The 27,818-nt window shown below is 37.9% G+C and overlaps 1 protein-coding gene across 1 annotated transcript in view; it reads left to right on the plus strand.

Moving 5' to 3' along the window:
• Positions 1–27,818, plus strand: part of SATB2 (SATB homeobox 2) — a 177,819-nt gene that overhangs the window by 68,451 nt on the left and 81,550 nt on the right. The window contains exons 4-6 of the mRNA XM_028509335.2: positions 1,938–2,064; positions 3,237–3,360; positions 13,652–13,754. Coding sequence (XP_028365136.1) covers positions 1,938–2,064; positions 3,237–3,360; positions 13,652–13,754 — 354 coding nt within the window. The remainder of the gene's footprint in view (positions 1–1,937; positions 2,065–3,236; positions 3,361–13,651; positions 13,755–27,818) is intronic.

Raw genomic sequence — 27,818 nt, forward strand, 5'->3', positions numbered from 1 at the left:
AAAGGATTGAAGTTTGCGGGATTTATTTGCTTCATATTATCTTTGTATTCTTAGTAACCAAAATGACCCATGAAGTCAGCTTCTGCAACTTGCCTGCCTTTAGTAGTGTACAGTTGTCAATTTCATTTTTATTCCCTTCTAATCTCTAATAGTGAAATATCATGTCTTTAGAACGTGGTCAAGTTATATTCAATTTATGGGTTCATAATATACTCATTATGATAATGATTTTTAGAGGAATTTAAAATTGTGGAATGATTTTTAACAAGGATATATGTTAGACATGTTACATGGTATCTTTTTAGTATTTTCAAGTATCAGAAGAAGTAAAAGAAGCAATAAGCAGACACCGCCTGGCCCATGGGTGGCTGTCCAGCGGGCCGGGTTGTTCATTTCATGACGACTACATTCTGCGTGCTGCGCACTTTTCATTGTCATGAGAGTGAATGTTAGGAAAACTATCCCCACAAGAAAACAGCTTTTCTTGGCAAGTGAAGTATGACTTCAGGAGCCAGAACTGGAGACATACGGTACTATGAATGAGAGCTGTGTTACTTTATTGGATCTGAGTCCAGGCACTATTTATACTGCAGCATATTCAGCACCAGATTGTTAAATCTTAATACTGAAACAGTGCATCATTTTAATATTTTTGTTCTGTTTATTCCCTGTTTTCAAGCATTATGTCAGGCATTGCGCATTCATTTATTTCATCTTGGACAGGACATGGCCTGACCGGAGAGTTCATTTCCTATTATTGGAATTTCACTCCAAAGCTATAAAGTATCATTTTGTGAAGCTTTTAAAAGTTCACTTGGATATATGGGTGCCTTTTCTTTTTGATGATAAAAAAATATTTTTTGAAAGAACAGTGCAGTTGTACTTACCTGTGTTATCAAAATCAAAATAAAAATGCTGTTATTTTTTTCTTCTGTCACTAACACATGCTGTGTGTGTGTGTGTGTGAATTTCTGACATCCTGGTGGGGACCATTTGATTTTTCATAGCCTACAAATAAAACTTTTGTTACTCTGTATTGTTTGTGAAATGCATTTCTCTTTACTTTTTCTTCATCAAAGTTATGTATGCCCAGATCAGATGGGTCCACCTTAAGCCTAAGTCAGCATTTTCACAACATGTTGCAGGAGCTGTCTCATTCATGAGTCTTCCTGTGACAAGGGTGTTGCTGAGGTCACTGCTCTTTGTAGCCTACATTGGACCAGGATTTTTATTCTTTCTCCATTGTCATGTGTTTACCATATGCCACAGGAACCCCACAGGGAGGGTACCATTGTCACTCTGAAAAGAGCTGAGGAATTAAAAAAAAAGGAAGTCGAAGGCATCTTTGTTATTTCTGGTCTGTGGTCAGTCCTTGTGTTATCGGAAAACAACCCCTCTGTCCGGTGAAATGTGAACCTGGGAGTGAACGCTGAACGGCTTCCTCAGTTCCCAAGGCCGTTCACACTGGGGACCGCACCACCGGCGGGACGCGACTGTGTGTGTGCTGAGCCCACACACAGGAATTGTCTCGTACAATTCAAAACCCAATCTTATATTTACTTAAGGCTTGCTTTTTTTTTTTTTGTCTATGAAATCAGCAGTCTGGTATATTTAGCATCAGTCTTAAGTTAGAGTGTGAAACAAGACTTTGGGGGAAGGAAGTATCCTTATGCTTTTCTAAGTAATTTAAGAAACAGCAAAACATAAAATAACTGATTGTCCGCGATTGAACCCCTTCCCTTTCTTCTCATCTTCCTGTATAGTCGACTCACTCAATTGTCAGCCAGAAAGACATAGGTTATTGCACCAGGTTGTAAAGTTTCTCTGAGTGGGCCTTGAATGTTGACTATTGAATGACCTTCTTAACATTGAACAAACAACGGGAAGGTTTAATAAATAGCAGATATGTGTTTATTATGTTTTTCTTCCCTGTGCAGGAATAATCAAGCTGGGGAGGTGGAACCCTCTCCCCCTCAGTTATGTGACAGATGCACCCGATGCGACGGTGGCCGACATGCTGCAAGATGTCTATCACGTTGTGACGCTGAAAATCCAATTACAGAGGTGGGTGTCTCTGAACATCTGCCCTTCCTTACTCTCAGAGCGGCTCCGTCGATCACAGAGTCACTGCAGAGATCAGCGCGTCCTGTCTTCGCTGAGTTCTAGACACTGGGTGAAACGAAAAGAGGGAGAGAGGGAGGGGACGGAGGGCACTTCACCAGGCACCTTTACAGTCCACATTCCAACTGTTTTATGTTTTGTTTTCAGAAGCAGTGAAGTGGTAACCTAGGGGAAGCTTGATAAATCATTAAAAATCTGCAGCCCGTAAAGGGGAACTTTCCACAGCCCCTACTTTAACGGGCCCTCTGGTTAAGTGCTTAGCACATAGTATTTGAAGAATAAACACCTCTGCTGTTTCAGGTTTGTGTTGTGAGGGATAAGCGTTCTGCCCGTGTAGCAGATTTACTAAGGAGGTGCTGGCACAGGACATCTTGTCCTCTCTCTTGGATGGCCTGCAGAGTTCCTGGGCATTGTTTCTGCCTTTTTTTCCCCCTCCAGATACAGCATCCAGAACAAATTATGCCTCTTTTAAAGAATCTAGAGGTTCTCTGCAGAGTCTTGTATTGTAAAATGCCTGCAGGTCACATGATATAAACATTGTCCTTTAGTGTAAAGGTTTTGAATTTGCCTCTTATGGAGAATTTGTACTTTAATAGGAACACAAAATTTTCACCCTTGTCTAGGAATGCTTTGGTGTCTTCTCTTAAAAGTTATTTTCTGGTTAGGAAAGTAACATCTCTGAATTTTTCTGTGAGACTGAAGGTTGGGCCTTTTCACTATAAATCTGATGGAATGTTTCTTTACATTTAACCTCAGGAATGTCCAATAATTAAATTTGTGTTCTGGAAGTTAATAATCACATTCCCATGCCATTTCTTTCAGCAGATCAGAGAAGTCTTATTTAAAAAAATTAGCATTTCTTCATATCCAACGTCACTGTTTTTCTCAGACTAGTGAGATAACCCACTTAAAGTGACCGGTGAGCTCTATCAAGGTCCCAGGGAAGCAGTTTTTTGCTCCCCTTCCCTCCTTTGGGATGCACGTCAGCTCCTGTTCTTTAGCAGTTCTTCTAATGCCGACCTAGTACCCAGGAGTGACCGCTGCTCCCATACCCTTCTGCAGTCAGGGCCCTTAATGAAGGTTTGCGTGTTGTTCATTCTTGTTCTGTTTTCCAGTTGTTCGAAGTTGGAAGACTTGCCTGCAGAGCAGTGGAACCACGCCACAGTCCGAAATGCCTTAAAGGAACTGCTCAAAGAGATGAACCAGAGCACATTAGCCAAAGAATGCCCTCTCTCCCAGGTCAGTATCTCCAGGAGGGGTTCTGGGAAATGCAGAAAGCCACTGGTGGGCTATGTGGTAGGAAGGGCACGCCTGCTTAGACAGCTGTATTTTATTTATAGAGTCGCACTACATTTTAGGTTGAAAAAATAAGGAGATTATGGTGTTTTTTATTGTAACACAGGAAGGTATCAGTTACTGAAAGCTTTGATGTAATAGTAGTATATTAAAACATTTTACAGTCTTTAACCTTTCACTTATATTATAGGAGGTGGGTATCAATGTCTCCATTTTATAGATCAAGAAATCCAGGGAAAAGCACTTTACCTGCCTGAGCTTACTCAGCTGGTTAAGTGACAGGCAGAGGGAGACCCCAAACCAGGTCTCACAAGCCCAAGCTAAAGTTTCAGGTCATTGTATTACTTGGTCAGTGGAATGAGTCAGCCACTCCAAACCCATCTTTATTTATTTATATGTATTTATTGAGCTTTCTCTGGGTCTAGGGAGAGAGAGAGAGAGAGATGATCATTCCATCATACACCTTTGTAGAGATTTCATAGTGAGTTCCCCAGGTAAAATGCATTGGGAGAAAAAGCGATACTCCATTTTTAGTGAACTGATCACAGACAGGTTATGTGCTTGGTCTTGTGCTCGTAGTTTTCACCAGGCCATTTCAGTATCTACCTGCAGGTATGCATGCATGTAAGTGCTAAGTGCTAAGGCTTGTTGCTAGAATTTTGATTTATTCCAATGTGATTGCTCGTAAAGTTATAAAAAATGAGTACTCTCAATCATTCTGGTCATATCCAGGAACTGGATAAAGAACAATTTAAGAAAAAAACTTCAATTACGTGTCCTGAATTTCACAATTAGTCACAATTAATTGTCTCTTGGATTTACATGGAAGTCAAAATGGAAAGTGGGCAAGCTCCTAACTTATCATCACCAATTCAGAATTTTATCCAAGGCTTTGAAGGCCTATGGAAGTTGGGTCCAAAGTGATCTATCATGATCATCAGGTTTGATTTTAATTATAAAATGTGACTAGAGAGAGGGTGTGAGAGGAAGAACCCCGTCAGATGCTGAGAGCCCTGTGCTCTGAGGTCAGTCATTCTATGTCAGAGGGGTGATCCTGGCCAAAGCCTCCACTCTCAGAGCTTCATTAAACTCATCTGTAAACCCAACATGGTTGCGTCTACATATTTTACATAATTTACAGGTTTGTCTTGAAGTTCAGATGAGATCATCTTTACATCTACCATAAGAAACTTTCCCCAGTTTCTGTCCTCATTGCTTGCCCACCTAGTTGCCCAACCTAAAAAGTTTCTTCTCTGTCAATCTGGTGTTTGATCCTATGGATTCTACCGTCTCCACATCCAAAATCTTCCCCCTTTATGCCATTGCCTTATTTAGACTTCATCACCTCTCATCTGAAATATTTTAAGTTGTCATGCGTCATAACTTTTCTCCTGCCACCTGCTTCTCCAGCACTAATAGATGCCATTTCCTCACTTGTAATCCTCTGGCCAGTCCCCCTACCCAGTCTGTGGGAAGTTTGGACGCTATCGCATAGTGTACAAGAGCCACCAAGATGACACTGTCCAGCCTGATTTCCCACCAGAGCACCCAGTCTGTGCTCCAGACACATGGAATTAATTACTTGGAACATTTCCCATTGTTCAAACTTCACCAAAATATTCCGGAGGTGGGAAAAACTTAACCATGCTTACCTAAACTTGTAGTACATGTTTAACAAAGCAGCTTCTTGTGTTATTTTAAAAATTCATGTAAGGTTTATATTCTGCTCAATATACCTGTGTTCTCGATATTTAAAAAATGCTGTAAATATCATTTTTCCCGTTAAATTATTAACCTCCTTCTGAGTTTGTGAAACTGGCCCTTTAGGGAGATACACTGTGTCAGTCTCTGGCTTTGGTGGGCCTGGCACACAAATGCTGATGGCCCTGGAGTCCTTCGGGTTGGCACTTGCTGGCTTGTACATGTTGTTTCTCCACCGTGCACAGCTCTCTTCTACTTGATGAAATCATCTTTCAAATTCTAGCTGGAAAGTCACTGCTGGTGAAGTGCTGGTTGAAGTAGCTGCTGCTTCTACTCTTCGTAGCCTTGTGTACACACCTCTGTCACAGCACTTATCACAGCCTGTTGTCAGTGTTATCTGCCTCTTCCCATCACTCAACAGATTGCCCACAATAGCAGAAGCCAACTCTTGTTTATCTTTAACATTCTCACAAGGTATATTTTGCTTTAATGCAGGAGTTCTCAACCTTGGCCCTATTAACCTCCTGGGCTGGATAAGCCTTTGTGCTGGGGGGCTGTTCTGTATACTGTAGATGTCTAGCAGCATCCCTAGCTTCTACCCAGTGGTGTGATGCCAGTCGTGTGCCACCATCTCCCCTCCCTCCTGTCGTGACAACCAGAATGTCTCCAGACATTGCCAGATGTCCTATGAGGGGAGTAAAATCACTCTCAGTTGAGAACCACGACGCTAATGTGTTTAACATGTTAAATACAAAAATGTTATAGGAAGTATTGTGAAATGAGAAGTTTTATTAATTTTAGTGTTCTTGGAAGCTCTAAAATGTTTTGAACTAGAAACAGTGATTGCAATAATTTGATAGGTTATGCCCAGCTCACTTTTAGTCAAACATGGGCTCAGGTCTGTTGTTTGGGTTTGGGGGAGATTTGATTTGGGCTTCTCGTGTGCTGTGTGATTATAGAACATCTGTCTCGTTGGGGTAGTCCTCAGCCAACATGGGCATGTAATGTGAACCCCATCATTAATCCTGGTTATTATCCTCAAACATTCCAGATTATTCACCTGAACTGCGTAGCTCAATTGCATTTCAGTGTGAAGACAAGCTTGCTTATTTTGTTGGTGGTTGTAATAGAAGAGGTACATACAGTTTTTGAAGTTTAACCTACTTAGTGTGAAAAAGAATGCATTTTTGTTCTAAGATGATGAAACAGTAATTCAACAGTGTATTCCACCAGCATTACTGGAGTCCCAATTAAGAGTCAGGCACTTTGCGGTGGTCTGAAGATACAGGGGCAAATAAAGATGGGAGAGTAAGTGTTCAATGTAGGAAGAAGAGAGCGAAGCACCCAATACTATATACCTCAAAGGAGAAAGGTAGGTTATTGGGCTATTTAAAATAGACTCAGCTCATGAGTAAAAGTTAATCTGTTTTTAAATAACTCTTCCTTACTGCCCCCAAACCAAACCGTATTAGATATTTACTCACTCAGATTTGGCAGTTGCATAAGTGAGTGATTCAGTGGCTCATATTCACTTTCTTGAGCATCCCAGTGGTCTGCAGTTCAAAAGAGCACCCAGACTTCAAAAGAGGAAAAGTCCATAGAAGATCAACGATTATAGCCTGAGGTGTACGTATTTAAAGGAAGGGAAGCCACAATTTAGCTATTCTCCATCTGGCCAGAGGCTTGGAAAGTATAGGTTGTGCTTTTGTGTCCGTGTATTTATTTTTGATTTCACCTTTCAAATGTGTTTGAGCACTGGCAGCCTCTTCCTTTTCCTCTGATGTCCCCCTGAGTCACCACTTCCAGCTTCTTTCTTCAGCCACAAGGTCAGCCCCATACAGCCGTATTTATCATCGCTTAGGCACAGGTCTCCCTTATTAAATGGTCTTACCTCACTGTTCCAATTTGAAAACGTTATGAACACATCTTTCTGTGGCTTATTTATTCTTCACTGAGGAAGAGTTCAGTGCTATAACCTCAGTCCTCAGGGTGTTGATCCATTAAAATAAGTAGAGCTAACAGTACCTACCTGTCTTGTCGACCTCATAGGTTATTATGATGATCAAATGGAATGACTAAAAAGACCATCTTGTTAACTGAAAATTGCAAAGAACAAATAATTTGTAAATGAATGCACCTTCCAGTGTCCTTCTGCCCTCCCCCAACGTGTTCTCTGTGACTCTGCATATGCTTTACATATTTTGTTTTTGTGGTAAAATATACATAACATGAAGTTTATCTTTAAAACCATTTTTAAGCTTATAATTCACTGTCATTCATTACATTCACAGTGTTGTGAATCGGTTTCCACACTTTTCATCATCACAAATAGAAAGTATATAACCATTAAGTTATAATTCCCCCACCTCACTGTCCTCCACAGCCAACATGTAACCTCTATTCTGTCTCTGTGAATTTACTTACTCTGGTACCTCATAAAAGTACAATCAGAGAATATTTGTGCCCTTTTATGTTGGCTTATTTTACTTAGCATGCAGGTATGTTTTCAAAGCTCTGTTCCATGGGCTGAGTTGAGGTTTTACTGTCAAATACTGTATATCGCCGTGTACAGTGCACATCCATGGTTTTGGCCCAAACATTCAGGAGAAAAAATTTTTGTTTTATTTTTTAAATTCATTATTTATTTATATACTTGTTTTTTTTGTATTATAAAGGAATTTTAGCACTTATTTTTGAACATGTGGATATCATTATTGCTTCCTAGAGTTATACATGTAACTCATAAGCATAAATAAAAGAATTAAAAACATTTATACAGGTATGGAATTAATACTACTCATGTATAATGCACATCCTAATTTTTCCTTTAAAAGTTTGAGCAAAAAAGTGTTCATCATACATGGGAAAATATGGTATTTGAGGAACAAAATGACTGAGTTATTGAACTGTGAAGAAGTTACTAGACTTCTAGTATGATAGTGAAATAGCAGTCTTTTTTTTTTTTAAGAAATAGACTGTAAAATAATTATTTCTGTCATCCCAAGCAGGCCTTGTCCATTTGGGGATCATTAAAGGACTAACTTAAATGCACACTATGCCAAAATGGTTGGGCAGTGAAATCGGGCAGCCAGTTGGGTTGGTGGAAGAAAACAAATTGTTCGTGTCTCCTCTACAGACAAGTGGATGATAACTGCTGGACCAGTCTTGTGTTAACCAGTTGCCAGTTGTCTGTTTAATTTAATCTTGAATTTGTGTATGAAGTGAGGATGCGCCCTGTCTCTTATTAACCAGTTGCCAACTGTTCCTTCGAGTTATTTTCATGCAAGGTTGTTTTAGTTCGAGGCCCAACCATATGAACTCCCGTAGAAGGGGGCTCCGAGTGACAGCTTGAAAAGAATTCCTCGCTGGGTGATTGTGACAGCCACAGGAAATGATTGCGGGAGGGGAGAGAGCCCATGTTCGCTGACCCCGCAACTTGTGTTAGCACTTTTCCAGGAGCCATGCCTCCGAATCCTCACAGCCCTCAGAGGGCGGCGCCAGCATCCTGGCCTCACAGAGAAGGGTGCCACCATTAGATCCACAAGCCGTTCAGCGGCTGTTTAGGGGGGAAGCTCTCAGATGGAGTTTTTTATTCTCCAAAGCTCAGAAAAGGGTTTCTTTCTACTAGAATGGGAAAAGTTTTCGATTCTGGTTGTGTGGCTCAGGAATGGGGATAGAAAGGGTCAGTGGAAGGCTGCTAAATAACATTAAATGAATTTTTCATGACAAAGTAATTCTCCCTATTAGTTTTTATTTCTTTACCATTCTTAATTGAAGTAGCATTATAATCTCATGTTGTGTGTGTTTTTAGCATATCACAGAACAGAGTGAAGATGCTAAAAATGAGCAAAAAAATGTGTGTTATTTTCATTGCCTGTGTGGTGCTTTACCTTGTATGTTAACATGGAAAAAATGGCCAGTTCTCCCCCACTCTGACACTCTTCTCACTCAGGACTTTTTCACTGATAGAATATCTAACCACTCACTTTGTTTTTATAATGTTCTCTTTTTTTTGTAGCAACTGTAGTGTGTACCTGCAGGGTAGCTACTACTCTTAGTATAATATTCCCGTTCACAAATCTCACTAAGTCAACGGGAATGCAGTAAAAAATATCTAGTTATTTTATCTTTCTTTTTGGGGGAAGAAAAGCAGCCACTCAGCCCTTTCTAAGTATATTGTACAAATAATCTTAATTTATGTTTATCATTTTGCTTTTCCTATTACATTTTAAATGACCTTCAGACATCTTAGTTTTCTCTGTTCTGATTCTAAGCTTGCTTGACTCACAGAAGGGGCCCGAATACCATTGCTTTATTTTTTTGTCACCTTGTTTAGGAATTGGTGGCAGTACCCACTGTTGAGCTTGTGCTAGCAGGTAGGGGTGATGGTGAAGATGTCCTTCCTTCCGCTCATTAGCTTTCCTTCTGAAGATGCCTGTGACAGAGTATGGCTGTAGTTGTGCCTCCTCGTAGTGCTTCTGTAGTGGTTTGACTTTGGACAAGACACTTCGTTCTGAGCTTCGGGCCCTCAGTTTGAAAATGGGAAGCATACTTACAGTCACAGGTGACATCTATTGTCCAGGCTAGTAAAAAACATGCATGAGCATAAAATTTGTCTGAGGGACCTAAAAGAAATTTCAGTTTTAGATAAGCTACTTAGTCTATTGAGCTCTAATAAGTACTAATAATATTATAATATCCCCTTACAGTTTGGCTTAGAGCAAATTCAAATGAGCTAGTTAACTTTGTAGTAACTGATTTTGGTATATTTTTATGTCTCCGATCCCTTGTTTTTTTTTTTGTTTGTTTGTTTTGTTTGTTTATTTTTAATAACTTGAAGATACAAGTGGCAAGTGACTGCAAATGAGGAAACTTGGATTTTACGCCTCTGTCTACAATCTTCGTATTTAAAATCTCATGACTAATGACAAAGAAGTCTGAAACCTCTGAAACCCATCTGTAGTTGGGAAGACATGTTAAGCCTTCCTATTTATTTTAGTACATAATATTTTTTTCATAAAGTAACCGTGTCTGTATCCCTGTCCACATGGTGTTTATGGCTGTGACTGAGTGTCGTGAGGAGGCTGCCCTCATTCCTCGTTGTACGAGTGTGTTCCCCATTCTTCCTCATTGCCTGTCCCCACGCAGAACAGGATGAACTTAGTAAAGGCAATGTCATTTTCCTGGAACCCTCAGCAAACGTCGTCCCCTTGTTTAAGTATTACAAATAACAGTACACATATCTTTTGGGTTATTCGTATCAGCATTGCTTCATATGGACATGGAAGTTCAGGATTTGGTTGCATTCTAGATTGAAAAAGTTCCTGTTCATTTATCAAAAAGGTGTGGGGACCCTAAAAGTCCAGTTGTGTGGTTGCTCTAGAATGATTGGGAAACATAAAAGAGCAACATAAACTACAAAATTATACACATATTTTAAAAAGCAGTAAATGGAAATTAGATCTTTTTTGGCAGGGTAGTAGGTGGGAGAGGTTTTAATCATTAGTCATCCCATTTTGCAGCAACAGTATCTCATCAGATCTAACATGCTGTTGATTGTAAGATGCATCCCAATTTTCAGTGACATTAAAGTATTAAAAAATGTGGTTGTAGAGTGGATGCGGTGGGTACAGCTTCTCTGCGCCCAGGGCCTCTGGAGAACATTATTCCTTGTAGAGTCAAGGTCAGCAGGTGCTGGGTCTGTGTTAGTCCCTGTCAGTTTTATTTAGTTTATAATGAATTAAGTTTTGATTTTTAAAAAATAAATCGGCATTAACATTAAGATGACCTTGCAGTGTGTGTCCAGAATGTTCTAGTGAGGCCTAGTAATTCAGACTCAGGCTATGAGAGTGTAATAGCCTAATTTAGGATTAGGGAAAGTTCATGTTTGAAACTAAAATAATAAGACATATAACCTGACCTTTCATCTGAAATATTCCCAAGATGTGTCTCTTCTGTTTTCAAAGCTCTCTCACGTTGAATTATAAAAACGTATATCGCTAAAACTTTGAGTGTCAGCTGTGTGTAAAGACCTGCAGAGAACTAGTAGGAATAAAATTTACCACAAATTTGAAGAGATCTTGTAGTGACTAGTCTGATTATCTGGGAAGCTCTCTTTATTTTCTATTCATAGTTCCTTGGCTCAGTTCATAGCTTAACCCTGTTTATTTTTGTTCTGTGATCAGTAAAGATAGAAACTGATTTATAATTATCTGAGGGAAAGAATAAATCTGACTGAGTCTCTGTGTAGCCAACCCCTTTTTAAATGAGTGTGAATGTGACTCTAGTATAGGACCTGGTGACAGAGCCCATAGAAGCTCAGATGTTCATTCCCTTGCCACACAGATAGACTGTGGCCTTGTGCAGTGTCAATGAAGGTGCATCTGGAGCAATAACTGAGTAGTAAGACCAGGGGGTGAGGGAAATGTGGATTATCTGGGGCCAGAATAATATGGTTCGTGGCCTGGTCTTAAGGGCCATGAAGACTTGAGGTACAGCTCCAGGCAGCGCTTGAGACACACTGCATTTTAGAGTCTCTAGTCTGCAGTTGGAAACAGAACAGACACATCTGAAAGGCATTATTTGGATGACGAATGCGGGAGCTTCTGATCTTACCTTTTGCTGTGGATGTTAAATCACTTTGCAATAGAAGGTTTAGCTCTGACTCCTGCCGTGGCTGCATAGCCTATGCCTTTCATACAATCAACATAGAGAGAAGACAAGTACATTTGCCATTATTCACATACCCCAGCATGGCTGTTGCATCTATTATGAGGCTGCTTTCATGTTAAATTTTTCATTATTATGACATTTCAGTTTGGCATTTTAAAATTTCTTCTCTGCCCCTTTTCATCTGTTATATTTCAGTGACTCAGATATCCCACATCAGAACTGTGTTAGACATGAGGGAGAAAAAAACTGAAACAGCTCTAGTCACTGTCCTCAAGGGTCTCACTAGAACTAGGACAGAGAGAACAGCTCAGCCGGAGAGGGAACTAGTCTGGCCAGTCAGGAGACTTCTTTACTCCCTTGTCAATAATATACAAAGCAGAACCCTGCCTCTGGAAGAGCAGGGTCCTGCTGATCCTCCAGTGCAGCAGGTGAGGCTCCCAAAGTTCTGTGAGACAGTCAGGTGATACATGCTCTCTGCGTTCCTAGGCTGTGCTCAAATCCTTAGGTTAAAAGGGCTCTCCTTATTATCTCCCCTCAGAGAACAGAATTGTCATTTGGAGATCACTAACTAGGGGAGGATAGCCATCTGCTATGTACAAAGGGCCGAGGAGGTTTCTGTGAATTGAATTAGGAGCCCCCTCCCCACCAGTACTGCATACTGATTGAAAACGAGGGAGACTGTGGGCTCACGGAGGGAATTGTTTCAAGTGGGTGGACTATGCAGGACTGTTTGCTGGCATTTGAACCTCCTGGTAAATAATTTGCAATTACCTTGATTTATTGTTATCCTTTTAATCTCAGCTATTTTGTAGAAATCCCATTCGAAGTTCTAAGATTTTGCTCAATTGCTCCCTATCTAGGGTACTTTTTTTTTTTTTAAGAAAGGCGCAATTTCAAGGCAGGATATACAACTTAATATAGGTCATTTGGATCTCTTGAATTGTTTATGTCCATTTGTTTTCAGACAGAATTTGCAGCAATAAAATTTATTTACAAAACACGCACGTGGACTACCATAGTTATTCAGGTTTAAGTTAACATCTGCTGCAAATGTTGGTCCAAGCACGCCATATTGACTGCAAACATATCTTGGTAGAAAATTTAATTCAAGGTGTGTGATTATAATTTTAATTTTCCATTTGTAAATCAGGTGATGCTCTCCTCTTTCCTTTTCCCCCAAATTACAAACAAGTCAGCTTAAGGGGTATAGCTGAGGAGGAAGAGGAAGATGAAGAGCAGGAAGGAATCAGGTACTGAAGCCCTCAGAAAGTTTCAGCTTTGATTCATTTCTGGTTGAAACACAGTACAAGTGTTATGTTTGGTTCCTCCTGCTCTAAAATAGCACTGTTAATTTTTTCATTTGGTGAATTTTCACACAAGTGCTAATCACACGTTTCTATAAATTATATTAATTTAACTGATTTCCCTAAATGTTGTTCTGCAGTGTGTAGCACGGATGTTCTCTGATTCTTGGCTCTCTAAGCTCGTTGCAGTTGGAAAGGAGCAGACACATCTGAAAGGCATTATCTGGATGACGGGTGCCGGAGCTCCCAGTCTCACCTTTTGCTCGGGCTCCTAAACCCCAACTGTTCTTTCCCCGAGTGTCTAATGTGTGTGTCCAGCCTCCTGCATCTTTGACGTTGTCCCTGGGTTGGTGTTTTGGAGAAAGCACAGTCATCATATAAGTATATATTAAAGGGATAGTGAATGTAGACAATCCTATTTAATCACTTGGTTTGCAGGAAGGTGACTCCTTCAAAGTTAAAAGACAAAGGAGATTGCTGTGGGCTATTGTGTGTCCTTTCTGGTCCCTAAAAAGGAGTACTCATATTTATGAAAAATAACTTTTTTTTGTTTACAGAGTATGATTTCATCCATTGTAAATAGCACATATTATGCCAACGTGTCAGCAACCAAGTGCCAGGAGTTTGGGCGATGGTATAAGAAGTACAAGAAGATTAAAGGTAAACTTTTTATTTTGAAAGCCTGTTTTTGATTTCTTAGGCCAATGAATTGCTGATGCTCTGGAATTTATGCTAACTTTAGGTATAATTTTTAAATAAAATTTTATATAATTTTTATACAGATAAGATTCTTAATATTTCCATTGAGATCCAAATTGGCTTCCTTAAAACTAAGATTGTATTAGAACTAAAAGTGAAATTCTTAGCATACTATATGAAGTTTATGTTTTCACAGGACATCCTTGTGAAGGTCAAGATCTTTCAAAATATTTTGAAATGGTTTATTTCACATAGGCATGTTTATTTAAAAATCTAATCAATAAATTATTTCTACAAATATATTAATGGAAATTTAAAAGCAGTCATTCTAGGTTAAATCAACACCTAAGTATAAATTATGCACCAGAAGCACTGCTGTGGTACCAGGGGACCTTTGGTCAGGAATGGAGCTCTGATGTTGTGTTTGTTTGGAGACGATTCTAGAGCGGTGGTTGAAGCCAAGAGCCCCTGCGCTCAGGCAGACGTGTGCTCAAGCCTTGGTCTTCCATTTGCTAGCTGTGTGAGCTGGAACACGTTATTTCACTGCACCAAGACTCAGTCTCCTCATCTGAAAAGTGAAAAAATAGAAGCATCGAAGTCGCTGGCTATCTGTGAAGACTAAATAAATGAATAACAGCACAAAGCAATCTCTTAACTAATAGCTATCATACTATAACAATAATTAATGGTAGTAGTCGTGCTGGTAGTAATGTCTTATACAGGACCCAGCACCAATAACACCCCCTTTTTTATTACAAACCTTTTATTACGAAATCCTAAGCATGTAACGTAACAATATCACATTCAAGCACACCATGTGACATTTTAGGTGAAACATTCAAATTAAACTTATAAATTATCACACCCACATTATTACTCTACCAACCACACTCAAGCAGGCATTACTTTTGCCTGACCCTATATACGGAATCGTGTCTGGTCCTGAATATACAGTTCCCTTATATAATAAATGCCATGCTATTTTTAAACCATCCATCCCTTTAAATATATTTGTGACATCTTGCTTTTGCAAATATGTCAGTTTGGAAAAATTATGTTGCTCTCACCCCAGTTCAAATGCTGTTTGATTCAAATACAACCAGCCCCCAAGGTGATTTGGGGAATTTGGGATAACATAATAGCTTGATGTTTGAGGGTCTTCCAGTTCAAATTTTGCATGATTGTGGCATCATCCATCATGTTTTATTATAGGTTCTCACAGCCTTCCGTCAATTCACTGCCCCCATCTGAGGGCCAAATGACATTTATGGGGGGTAGGTAAAAGTAAAGGATGGATTTATTTGTTTTACTACCTGCAGGTTTCCTCTCGGGAGACAGAGTGTGGAAGTAATGCTTGTTGGTTGTTGAGGATTTGGGAGCTTGTTTACAAGGTTACCTTTTGAGGAAATGAGCTTCACATGCACTGGTGGCATACTTCTGATTACAAAGGAGTGAGAGCATTTTATGCTAAATACACAATTTATAAGGAGAGTCATGATGTTGAACTACCCAGGAGAAATTAAATTTACTAAAAATTGAGTTAAGATCTATTTCTTTACAACATTCTAAAATTCTTAGGACCCTTTAGATTCTGGTCTGGGCACTTGAGACTGTTATTAATATTAACTCTTGTAGAGGACACAATGTTTATCGCCTTCACATTATAAGACATGATTGTGTAGTTCAGAAGGATTTCTTTTCTCTAAGTGTTATCTCCAAGTTTTTCTTTTAAAATAAGATTGTTAACATGCTTGAACATACCCTCTTTGGCTAAAAATCAAAAGAATCACACAGCTTCAAGGTCATTTGTTAAATCCCATTCACTTGCTGTTTAAGAGAAAGGAAGAGAGTGTCCTCTTTTAATAGTCTGGAGTATAATTCCAGATTTAGAAAGACTGGAAACCCTTCACTCTAGTGTTTTCTGAATTGCCACTACAGAATGCGTGTGTGTGCACGTTCACACACATATTAACACTTATGGCTTCCACTTTTCTCCTTTCTTTCTTAGAAATCCAATTCTTCAACTTGTTTTTTTTCCTCAGGATAGTAAATGCACAGTTAAATCTTCAAGTGCCATAAAAGCAGACTAAGACCTTGATTTCATCAGGAGGTCAAGGATCCACACACCTGAAGAGGCTGCCAGACACTGTGTACACATGCTATTCAAAGAGAGGGAGCTAGTCATTCCTGCTGAAAAGTGTGTGTGTGCATGTGTGTGTGTCGGTGGGAAGAGAAAAGGGAAGGTTAAGGTATGTGTGAAGTAAACACAAGCTGCCGTAAAACAGTTCAAGTGGTGTTGATTCATCAGCCAGGGGAGTGGGAGGAAAAACAAAGAATTCATGACAGGTATAATGGTGTACAGAAAATAAACACCCAGAGAAGAGTGTTTTATTAACTTTCGACCCCTAGAGAAAAGGAAGTGTTGGACCCACACGGGCATGTTTCTTCGATAGAAGCTGTGTGCTATGAATAGGTGCTGCTGTGGGAGCTTCTATCTAGTAGAATCCATTTCTCATGAGAAAGTAATGATTCTGTGTGTAAGATTTGTTTGTGTCCATACATTTCAAACTGAAAAAAAGAAAAGAAAGAAAAAGAAGGAAATTAGTAGTAGCAAAACCAGAATTCACCCTTAGGGCTTTTTCTGAGAGCCCAGGGGTCCATGTCCCTCCTCCTGGTTTTCCTCCCTCAACCCCTCCCACCTCCCTTTCAGCCCAGAGCTACCTGTTTACATGTACCATGGCCGACAGTCAGTGGAGAAGAAAATCTCTGACTAACTTACTGATGTTCCAAACTAAATGCAGGCTACATTGTTAAATATGTTTCCTATTATCTGCTAATGTCTGTTTTAATAAAACAGTGGGAACTAAATGGTTGCTTCTTAATCAAAACCATGATTTCCTAAACATAAGCTATGTGATTCTGTTACAAATTGCCACATATAGATCTCCTAGGTCAAAATTTTTTTCTCTTCTCATAGAAATAAATAAACAGTAAAATAATTATATACTCTGAAAGATCAAAGTAAATATGACTAAAACCTGGCAAAAATAAAAGTCTACTGGGAGGATTAAAAAAAAAAGATCATATTGCAAATTCTATAGTTAATGCTTAAATAAATATGAGAAAAATGAACAATCAATAATTTGATATCATTAAAAACAGATGTAAAAACTATATACAAATGGAATTGTCTAAATTTTGAAGTAAACATTTTAATGTGCATTTTTTGAATTTGTTGTTCTTAAAGCTAAACTATTTACACTTTTCTTTAAAAAGTCCTAGGTTGGTTTGGCTTAGCATGTTAACTTTATTTTCCCCAGATCACAGCAAAGCACATTCTGTTTATCTTTTTTCTTTAATTTCAAAGACAATCACGGTTGACACAGACATATTTGAATTAACATTAGTGTTAATTCGGGGTAGATGGGGAGACAGAATTTGTGTACTCTGGTTTTAAGGTCTAGAACCATGAACCTGCATCCCATGAATTTTTGATATTGAAGAAAATGAAGTGAGTGGATAAAGTAGTGGGTTGCTCAGACAGCATGGTTTTTTTATCGCTGTTCATCTCATACTATAATTTCTTCTGGCCTACATTTTGTGATGTGGAGCTCACAAGCTCCAAAGTATAAGAAAAAAAAGTACATTTTGTGTAAAAGTGAAAAAAACCCCAACAATATTAACACCTGTTTAATGTGTAGCAGTTTTAGTCTTAGATACAAAAATAATCCACCAGGACTTAAAAATGTTCATGCTATTACAACATTATTTTTAAGAATTTTTGTGATTATGTAGGATTTGCTTTGCCCATTTTTTATAAGGTTTGTACATTTTAATAAAGCACTTATTTTTAAACATAATTCTTCTTTTGCATTAATTATTTTTCGACAACAACTTTCCCCACCATTTTTATGAAAGTAAGGAGAATTATGTATGCCATACTAATAGGAATTATACTCTCATGGCAACCTTCTTTTGCCATAAGTAGGGGAATTATACTCTTATGGCAACCTACTTTTGCAGGGGATTTTGTAAGAATACGATAGTGCCTTAACAAAAAGGGCTCATATATTTTAAATATCTCTTAATTAAAAATTAATAAGTTAAAAGAAAATAATTTTATATCTAAAGTGTTTTTCATCTGGCAAAATGAGCTGCTGTCTTGGTCAGGTCAACCAGAAGTATTTAATATGTTCCAAGAATTAAGGGGTCATTGAAGGTTCACATAAATACTAGTGGATATTATGAAATTATTTGTGTCATAAAATAATACCACTAGAAAGAATGGACCTAGCTAAACCCCATAGTTTTGGCTCAAAAGCAAAATTATTCCCATCACTTTCTTTTTCTCAATTATTGCTCAAGAACCCCCTGATTGCTAGTTGTCTTAATTTTATTTGTTTATTTGAGCTTATTTTGCACAATATTAAAAAGCTGGGAGAAATCAGGATTTTTAAAATCAGTGTTACTTCCCCAAGCCTGGTTTATTCTAGTAATCAGTATTTTATCTGACCCTGTCTGATCTAGTCTTGCAAGATCAAATGTCCAGGCCAGCAAGCAGACAGTAAACAAAGCCCATGAAGGGTTTCAGTAAACACAAAGATTAGATGTTGAATGAAAATTAAACTCCTTGAACTAGTCCTCTGTACTAAAGTGGTTAAGTGGGTTGTGATTAAAAGAAATAAGTAATTATGATCATTATAGCTGAAATGATATAATGTTACCACATTTAAAGCACCTCTTGTACCCCAAAATGATTGTGTCATTTACAAAGTGGTGCCTCAGAGTTGAATAGAGAAATCAGTGTCCTCTGACCTGGTTCCATAAGGCAGCCCTTGCTTTGCCAGGGTGGTATCGGTGGTCAGGACAATGCCTTTAATCAACTGCTGGTACTTCTGCCCCTGCTGTTGTTCAGCTCCGATGAGGTAAAAGTAACTTTTGTCTACTTCATTCTTCTGAGTTATGAAAGAAATTTTCTTTCAGCTTTAGATCTAAGTTAAGGTGTTTGGCAAGGAAGTTTGTCTGTCCCCTCCTTATGTTGTACCTTGCTTAAAGTAATGCCATCATCAAATCCTTGAATTTTATATAAATATTGGATTCCTGGAAATACAAAGATCATTTTTGCAATCAACTGCTTTTTATCTTCCTGGTTTTCCAGTATTTGGAAGAACCTTGTACATACTCACTGTGACAGTCACCGATGGATACTGATGCTCATTCATCAGTCCCCTTACCCTACCTGGCCTTATGATTAGAAGCTTGCTGGTAGTGTCAGCAAGTGGAAGAATGGTGCATGGAGAATGCCTTGAGCCCTAAGCTCAGATGTGGGCTAATTCCTTACCTGGATATTTTTAAAAATTTGCCTTTATTGTTTTAAACATTTTATTTATTTATTTTTAGAGAGAGTGGAAGGGAGGGAGAAAGAGGGGGAGAGAGAAAGAGAGGAGAGAACCATCAATGTGTGAGAGAAACATCCCTCCGTTGCCTCTCGTATGCAACCTAACCAGAAGACTGAATGTGCAACCCAGACATGTGCCCTGACCGGGAATTGAACTGGCAACCTTTCACTTTGCAGGATGACACTCAACAAACTAAACCACAGTGGTTACAGCCTTATTTGTATTTTAAGACGCCAATTCCAGCTGTACTAGTAGCTGCTTCTCTAGAGTGAAAATGTTCATTCATAAGTGTTTAAAGAAGTAAAAACAGTTGTTTGTCAACAATGTAGTTTGTAGATTAAAAGAAACAAATTTGCTATCTGCTCATTTATACATATCAAATACATGTATACATATGTTAAATATATGTATATGTATAAATGCATGTTAAAAATGGATAGAAACGGGAGAAGGATCTGCTTTTCTAACTTCCTTCTTTCCTTCCCCATCCGTCCGTCCGTCCATGCATCCATCTATCCATCTAATATACTTCCTATTTGAAAGAAGTATAAGACACAGGTCCTGGTTTCAAAAAGTCTATAGTCTATATAAAATAACTTATAATATAACACATGTTTTGCCATTTAAAAATAAATTTGAGCATCTGCTTTTATACCTGGCAGAAAGTTTTCCTTGCAAGAAAATTAGTCACAATTAGATAACTAATTTTAATTAAGCAAATGTAGAAGCGAGCGCCTCTACTATAGGCCACATTCAGTGTTAGAAGAAGTGAGAGACATCCAGTAACACATAAGATGTGGTTCCCAACTCTAGTTGTGTTGCCCTCAGCCTAGCTGGGGATGCACCCCTGTAAGTATGTCTGGCAAGTAGATGGTATTGGTATAAGCTGGTGGAATGGTAGCACAGAGAAAGGTCCACAAATTCTACTCTCTAAGTGTCAAGTTTGGAGGCAAGGCAGCAATCTGAGAAGAAATAACACATGGGGAAGCAGATAGGAGGGAGAAGAGGCATTATGTACACACTGGGGGAAGTAGGCAAAATAAAATCTACTGCAGTGATGTGTGGACGTAAAGACACTGAGGGAGGTGAGACTTGGCTTTCGGTGGAAGTAGCGAGAAAGAGTGAAGTGACCCATCAATATGTATGTGGGAAAGAGAAAGAGAAATCAGAGTAGAATCCAGGCTTTTTGAGCTTAAGTGACTCTTTGTTTTGACAGAAATAGGACAATGTATATTTAGAGCAAGTTGCTGATAACTTCAGTGCGAGTTGGTGTGGAAATTTCCCTCAGGCTATTCAAGATATGGAGCCAGCTGGCCAAAAGATGGGACTAGAGAATAGATTTTGAAGCCAGTTATTTGGATGTGATAGTTAAAATGATACCAAAGGAGCCTTCTGAAAGGAGCGAGTGAGACCAGGAGGGGATTGGAGCTTTGAGAGGAAAAGGAGCATGGTTTAAGAAGGCATGATTAGGAAGGAAGTAGAGTTTCATGGAAGCCAGGAGAAAATGGGTTACCAGTGGAGAAATGTTGTTGGCGGTGCCAGGAAGAGGACAAGGAGAAGAGGTAATTGGGAGTTCTTAGTTTTGGCAAAAAGGAGACCATAATGACTTGGAGGGAGCTATTTGCCTGTAGTGTGAGAACAAAGGTAACATGTGCATCCAAGAAGGGAAGGAGGCAAAGAAATGAGGATGGCGGATACTGGCTTAGGAAATAATATAAAGCAATTGCTACAGCACTAGGGTTAAGTAGAACACACACTTTCCCCTTCCCCCTTTGTACCCCAGTACTCAGGAGAGGGAGTATGGAGTTGGTGGGAGCTAAGATCTCTGAAGATGAAGAGGGATGATTAGCTAGAGTTCATGATCTAGGAGGGGATGGGATCTGAGGCACAAATGACACTTTGCCTTTGAAAGTAAAAGAACCTGGAGGAGAGGAGATGGATAAGGAGACAGATTTTGAAGATGGAGTGAGGGGTAAAAAAAGAGGTAGTTTGCACCATATGGTGGGGGTTGTAGGTGATGTGATTATCTAGCAGGGAAGGAGGGAATGGCTGGGACTGGGCCTTGGTAGAGGAGAACACCTGAACGAGTTCTGGATCAGTGTCGTTTGGGAAACAATGAGAGAGAGGTAGGGTGTTGAACTGACGTGATATAGTTGAGGATTTATAGTGGTACAAGTCTCTTTCATTCTTAGCATTTATTCACAGTGTGCTTTAGATGTCTTATAGTTTCATATTTTCATTTGTCCTGCCCAGAAGCAAGATTAAAAACTCAAAAACAGATAGATCTGGGGGTGACTGACAAAGAATCTATAGAATTGTGAAATGAGAGTTTTTGTCTGGAGACCAGGAAATGTCTAGCTTATTTACAATCTGGTGTTATTGTAGCTATGTCCTCTAATTTGGGGTGAATCAGGTGGTTAAAATTGGAGAATTCTCTTGGTTTCCTGATTAATCAATCATTTAATTTGCTTAAGTAAAAATTTTTATTTGTTTTTCTTCAGACGATTTACAAAGTTAAAAGCTGAAAAGCACTGAAATTTGCAAGGTGCTTGAAGCTCTTAAATACAAGTGCTGTGTAAGATGCTAGGACTAACATGACAATTGCCTGTGATAGATAATTTAGCTAGCCATTTGCCTGACTGAGGATAGGCCTTCATTTAATTTTTGCAAGAATTTGAGCTTATCTGAACTTGGAGTCTTGAACTCCCCAGGGAATGGACCTGACTCATCTGGAATACCAGGCAGGTTGTGAGTTCTAACATTGGGCCTTTCAGGCTGTCAGCTTTCTAAGTTCCATGTTCTATAGCAGTTTTGATTCCAGACTAAGCCCCTAATAGACCAGCCATTCCTTGGAGGAACATCTGGCAACTCCTTCATTATGTGATTTCCTTAGAGCCCTGTGAGTATAGGACCTTGAACACTGTAGGTACTTAGTAAATATTAATAGAACTAAATTATATAGATGAACTTGTTTGCACATATATGAACTTAGAATAGTTTTATTTTTGCACATATTATATTGTGATTAATCTTATTTACTGATTTCTCAATTGAGAGGAAAAAAGAAAATACTAGGTTGTTTAAATAATTTTATGAATGTCCTTAGCAAATTAGTTATTGTTTAGAATCATTCTCTTTTTCTACTAATTAGTTATTGAGCTAAAGATTTAGCAATAGTCAGTTCCACTGAAAGAGACAGTAATGCCTTTATTGAGTAAAAATTAGGGACCATTTATATCTAAGAAAAATACCCTTTGAGGTTTTTCCTGCTAGTTGATTATTTTCCTTAAGAAATGGCCGAAGACATTTAAGTTCTATAAAATTACAGGAAACAGAATGAATCATGGGTTGATTGTTTCCTTGATTAGTTTTTCTTCGATAGGTTGAACCAAAGAATTGATACACACATCGAATGCTAAATGTCAAAAGTAGAACACTCCTGAACAATAATGCTGAGTTTCTCAAGTGTTTTTTCTATCATGTGTGAATTCACCTCTGAAATGATAGTTTCAGATTAAAATAAAGAATAAAATAAAGATATTATTATATATAAGTAGCTTTAACTTATACAGAAAGTTATGGGAATACTTGAAATGATCACTGATTATTCAAACTATGATAAAGCATTGTCTGAAACCAAAAGGGACAATAACGTTCTGATGTAGTACTGGTAATGGTGGACAATGCTCACTTTTTCCATGGAACATAATGGGGGTTCTATGAGCTTTTATTGCCCCAAAACAGAGGTGTCCAGATTCAAGTTGCTTTATGGTAGACATATATGTTTTTGCGGATCTTAATATGATGGAAAAAGGAAGTTGATAATAAGGGGAAAATACACCTAAGACCAGTCATTCAGTATTATCACAATGCTGGCTGGTACATTTCACTTACGGGGCTGGAAGCGTTTTCCTTCCAAACCTTGTTTTATTAGGAGTTAACAAGTTGGCTCTGAATATCTTGCTTGAGGCAGAGACTTTGCAAGCAAGTTCTCAACCTGGAGACAGATTCTCTTTAACAAATGTAGAGGAAAAAATCTTTAGGTTTTGTAGTCCTAAAAGACTTAGCTTTTTTCTTTTCTCTTTTGCCCTTCAGCCCTTTCAGAAGCCTAATATTTTCTTTAATTATATTTAGTGAACTCTTCTGGCAATGGTTTTTTCCCCCCAATGGTGTAGGATTTATATGTGTTATATATGGGATATTAGATTTAGCTCTTAAAATCACTTCTGTCTCTTTGTGTTAACAGAAAGTGGTTTTTATATAACAAATTGACTGTACCCACACTTACTGAAGAGGAGAGAGTAAATCAGGAGTATTTTCTGTGATTGGGCATATTCAGTATTGGCAGGTGGGATGCTATTCCGGGTTTTCAGGGGAATTAGTATTGTATTTACATTTTAAAGAGAATTTAACTCTGAAGTACTTTGGGTGAATAGTAGGGTTATTTAACATTAATGTGTAGCCCAGTTCAGAGAGAGGAGTAAACAAAATATCAGGTAGAGCAACATGAAATCACCATTTTTGCAGGTCAAAATTCTTGCACATCACCAATTTCATGTACTTCAATCATATGTGAATTTATTGTGACTGCCCAAGATTCTCAGGTTATTACCACATATTTTATTTCTTGTTGGTTACCTGGTTCAAAGAAGCACTTCATATTTACAGGGTTTATGAAGAATACTTGCTGAAGTTCTATGTTGTATGATTCATGTCTTTCATTGGTCAGGTGGGAATCCATGCTGATGACACTCATTTAGGGACACAGCTTTTTTGGCCACAAAGAAAAACAGAAGAAAGGGAAATTCCTGAAAAGACATATAATGAATGTGAATTTGTATTAGATGACTGGAATGAATTGGTAGTAAACAATAAGATAGGAATCAAAAGGAGCTATGTTTCATTATCAGATAGAAAAGCAATTTAAGTCATAGGTAGATGTTACATCTACATATTCTAAACAGTTAAATTGTTTGAAACAAATCTAGGTGAGTTTTTTTTCTTAAAGCTAATATTATTCAATACTGTATCTCTAGGGGCTGACATCATTCCTAGCGCATAATAGTTGGTTAATAAATATTTATAATCCAAATTAAAACAATAAACAAATGTGCATGGCTTTATTGATTAGCTAATTTAATTTTTGAGGAATCAGTGATTTCATCACTTTTTTGACCAGCTTTTTCAGCCTGCCACCTCAGGAAGGTCTACAGGGTGTTAGTGGAGCATGAGGCTGAGTAGAAGGCAGGATTTGTCTTTGGGAAAGCTGATAAGCCCTGACTCATATCCTAAAATTAATAATAATCACATGCCCAAGGCTACATAGGTTTGCAATCTCATTCTTCCTTTAATAGGTTTGTAACATTACTTTTTCTAAACTTCTTCTGCAATAAAGTGGGTATTATAATATGTCATACAAGTGTTGTGAGAATTAACTGACAATAATGTACAAAGGATTTAGCTCAGTGCCTCAGCTACTATGTATGTGACAGGGTCTGATGGTACCTGCAATGCCAACATGCTTTAAAAGAGGTGCATTAGCATGATGTGAAAATTTGAGCACTTATAATAAAAACATTTTTCTCTAAAGGAAACCATTAAAAAGTACTTGTAAAACATTTAGGCCCTAAGAACTTGACTTAGAGTTATGCAGAGAAAGAAAAATAGAAAGTAGTTTTCACAGTCCATGTGGTTTGTTTATTATGCTTATGAGGCTAGAGTGAGCCATAATCTTTTTAAATGTTCCTAAATATTTATCTATGTTTGGATAGCTATTTGACCTTGAACAAGTTATCTAACTTCACTGGTATTAGACATAATCACTGTGTTTAAAATCGAACACCACAGTTTTGGGGCTACGGGTGGGGAAGTAGGGAACTTGGACTGAAGGTTTGGAAATCCAAGGCAATGGTATGTTCATTTATCTCTTCTCTGTGCTCAAAGGTTTGGACATTTGAAATGATCAATTTCATTGGCATCTTTTCTACAAAGAATACTAAAGGCAAGCCTATGTGTTACCTTTGTAGAATCACTTGCAGAGAACTTCCTGAGGCTAAAAGAGTCACAGAGGAATTCACCATCCTTTTTAAAAAGTTTTGGCTTATGTTCTTCCATCCAAGGTTTTAGGAGATGTTTTGGGGGAGTACTAGAGTTTTATAGCACTCATTCATGCTAATCAGTTTGCATGTAGTTTCTTAATGGTTTAAGGAAAAATCCATAGGCCAAAAATTCTCGAAATTTCTCAATGTGAAATCTTTTACCCAGTTCATTATTTTCATTAATTATAACCATGAGCAAACCCCAGGGGTTATTTCACAAAAGCAACTGTGTTAAGGTTTGTGTTGAAACACTAGGTTCTTAGTTCTGGAAAAATTATCAGTCTTTTACACAGTATTGATAGATGATAAACTTGCAAGATCAGTCCTCCAACTACCATGGTTGCCACTGTACATACTAATGTTCTTGTTGCTGAGTGGAGTTTCACTAGGAGAGATGTCTTAGGAGAGTCTTAACTTTTAGCCAAAGAGTCAAAAAGCAGAAGCAATTATTCTGAAAAAGAGAATTATTTTGAAAATCCTAGCAAGGGTACACTTTAAGATGCTATTAGGTACCATAAGGAATACGGACGGCTGATTTAAAACCAGTTTATAGATAATTCTCCTCATTTTACAGATTATCCCAAAATCACCCAGCTAGTTACAACTCAGGCCTTAAAAATCCCATAGTCATCTTCTTTCCACCTATCCTATGCCACGTAGCTCTGATTGGCAGGCATCTGTGCCAATCAGATGCTTCTCCTTCTGCTGCTCATAAATACTCAGCTGAACCCTTTGGGACACTTAGTGACTGGAGAATATACTTTGAGTATTGAAATTTTAGTGTGTTTACTTTACAAACATCTTTACAGTCTTTACAGACATGATATAAATAATGACATTTAACTGAGACAAGCACTAAAGTGAAGAGGAAAAAAATAGTGTTTTTTTGTTTGTTTGTTTTGTTTTTGCTTTTTTAAGTTAGGACATTTTGGTGCCTTCTTATTCTCTGGAAAATAAAAACAAGCCAGTAAGTATTTGCTTTTTTTTTTTAATTTATTTTTTAAGAGATTTTATTTATTTATTTTTAGAGAGAGAGGGGAGGAGAAGGAGAAAGAGATGGAGAGAAACATCAATATATGGTTGCCTCTCATGTGCTCCCCCTACTGTGGGACCTGGCCCCGAAACTCAGGCTTGTGCCCCTAACTGGAAATTGAACCAGCAGCCCTTTGGTTTGCAGAACAGCACTCAGTCCACTGAGCCACACTAGCCAGGGCAGCATTTGCTTTTTAAAAATACTGTAGGAAACTTTCCTTTCTTCTTTGGTTGATAGAAATGTAATATGTATACAAGTGCACCCCAGAGATACTGCAGGTTTGGTTCCATACCACTATAAAGAAGCAAGTATCACAAACAAGTGAGTCCCCTTAATTTTTTGGTTATCCAATGCATATAAAAGTTATGTTTATACTATACTGTAGTTTATTAAGTGTATAATAATAGTTATGTCTCAAAAGGCAATATATGTATCTTTAAAAAATAACTTTATTTCTAAAAATTGCTACCCACTATCTGAGCCTTTAGCAAGGTGTGATCTTTTTGCTGGTGGAGGGTCTTGCCTTAATGTTGATGACTACTGATTGATCCCGGATTAATACAATAATATAATAATGAAAATAGAATATAATGTTGAAAATATAATAGAACATTGACAATATGATAATAATGAAAAAGCCTGAAATATTGTGAGAATGACCAAAATGTGATATGAAGTGAGAAATGCTGTGGGAAAAATGGCACTGATAGACTTGCTTATCACAGGGTTGCCACAAACCTTCAGTTTGTAAAAAATGCAATATGGTGAAGTGCAATAAAGCCAAGTGCAATAAAATGAGGTATGCTTGTACATTTAAAGCATACTTTATTTCTTGAATTTTCCCCATTTTGTATGCATAGTAATTTTTGAAACTTAAAGCTGTTATTTGTATAGCATTCCTGTAAATTTAATTGCAAGAGTTATGAGATTATGTCATTTTATTTTCCATCTCTTCTTCTGCCTCCTAATTCATAGGTCAGAATATAAACTATTAAGCCTCATTTGGAGAAATGGAATAGCAACATATTCCTGCATGTGCCAAGAAGCATGTAATTCTATACTGATAATCAATTCTTGTAAATTGTAGGGATTTGTTTTTAAGCTTGATATGATGTAATATGTCATAGTTACTTGGAACAGAAGAAAAGATTACAATTCTTTGGATGACCTTTAGGAAATAGCAGGCATTGGCCAGAATGTCTTAATCAGGAAATTTTGAAATGAGAAGCCTTCTCTATTAATCATAATTATACAGATATTTTCCTGATATTTACAAAAGCACTTTAACAAAGATCTTTTACATAGATACTGATCATATAAGCTTTACTCTTACAATTTTAGGATAATAATAAGCATCCAGTGTAATCTCAAAAGACAGTAAGTAAAAGCAAAGGTAATATAGATATTGATTCTCTAACTTTAATTGTTGGAATCTTAGCACATGTAAGAGCTCTAAGAGATTCTGATTCGGGGCCCATGAATTTATATGTCTAAC

Source organism: Phyllostomus discolor, chromosome 4 (assembly GCF_004126475.2).
Source record: "Phyllostomus discolor isolate MPI-MPIP mPhyDis1 chromosome 4, mPhyDis1.pri.v3, whole genome shotgun sequence".
NCBI classification, from domain to species: Eukaryota; Metazoa; Chordata; class Mammalia; order Chiroptera; family Phyllostomidae; genus Phyllostomus; species Phyllostomus discolor.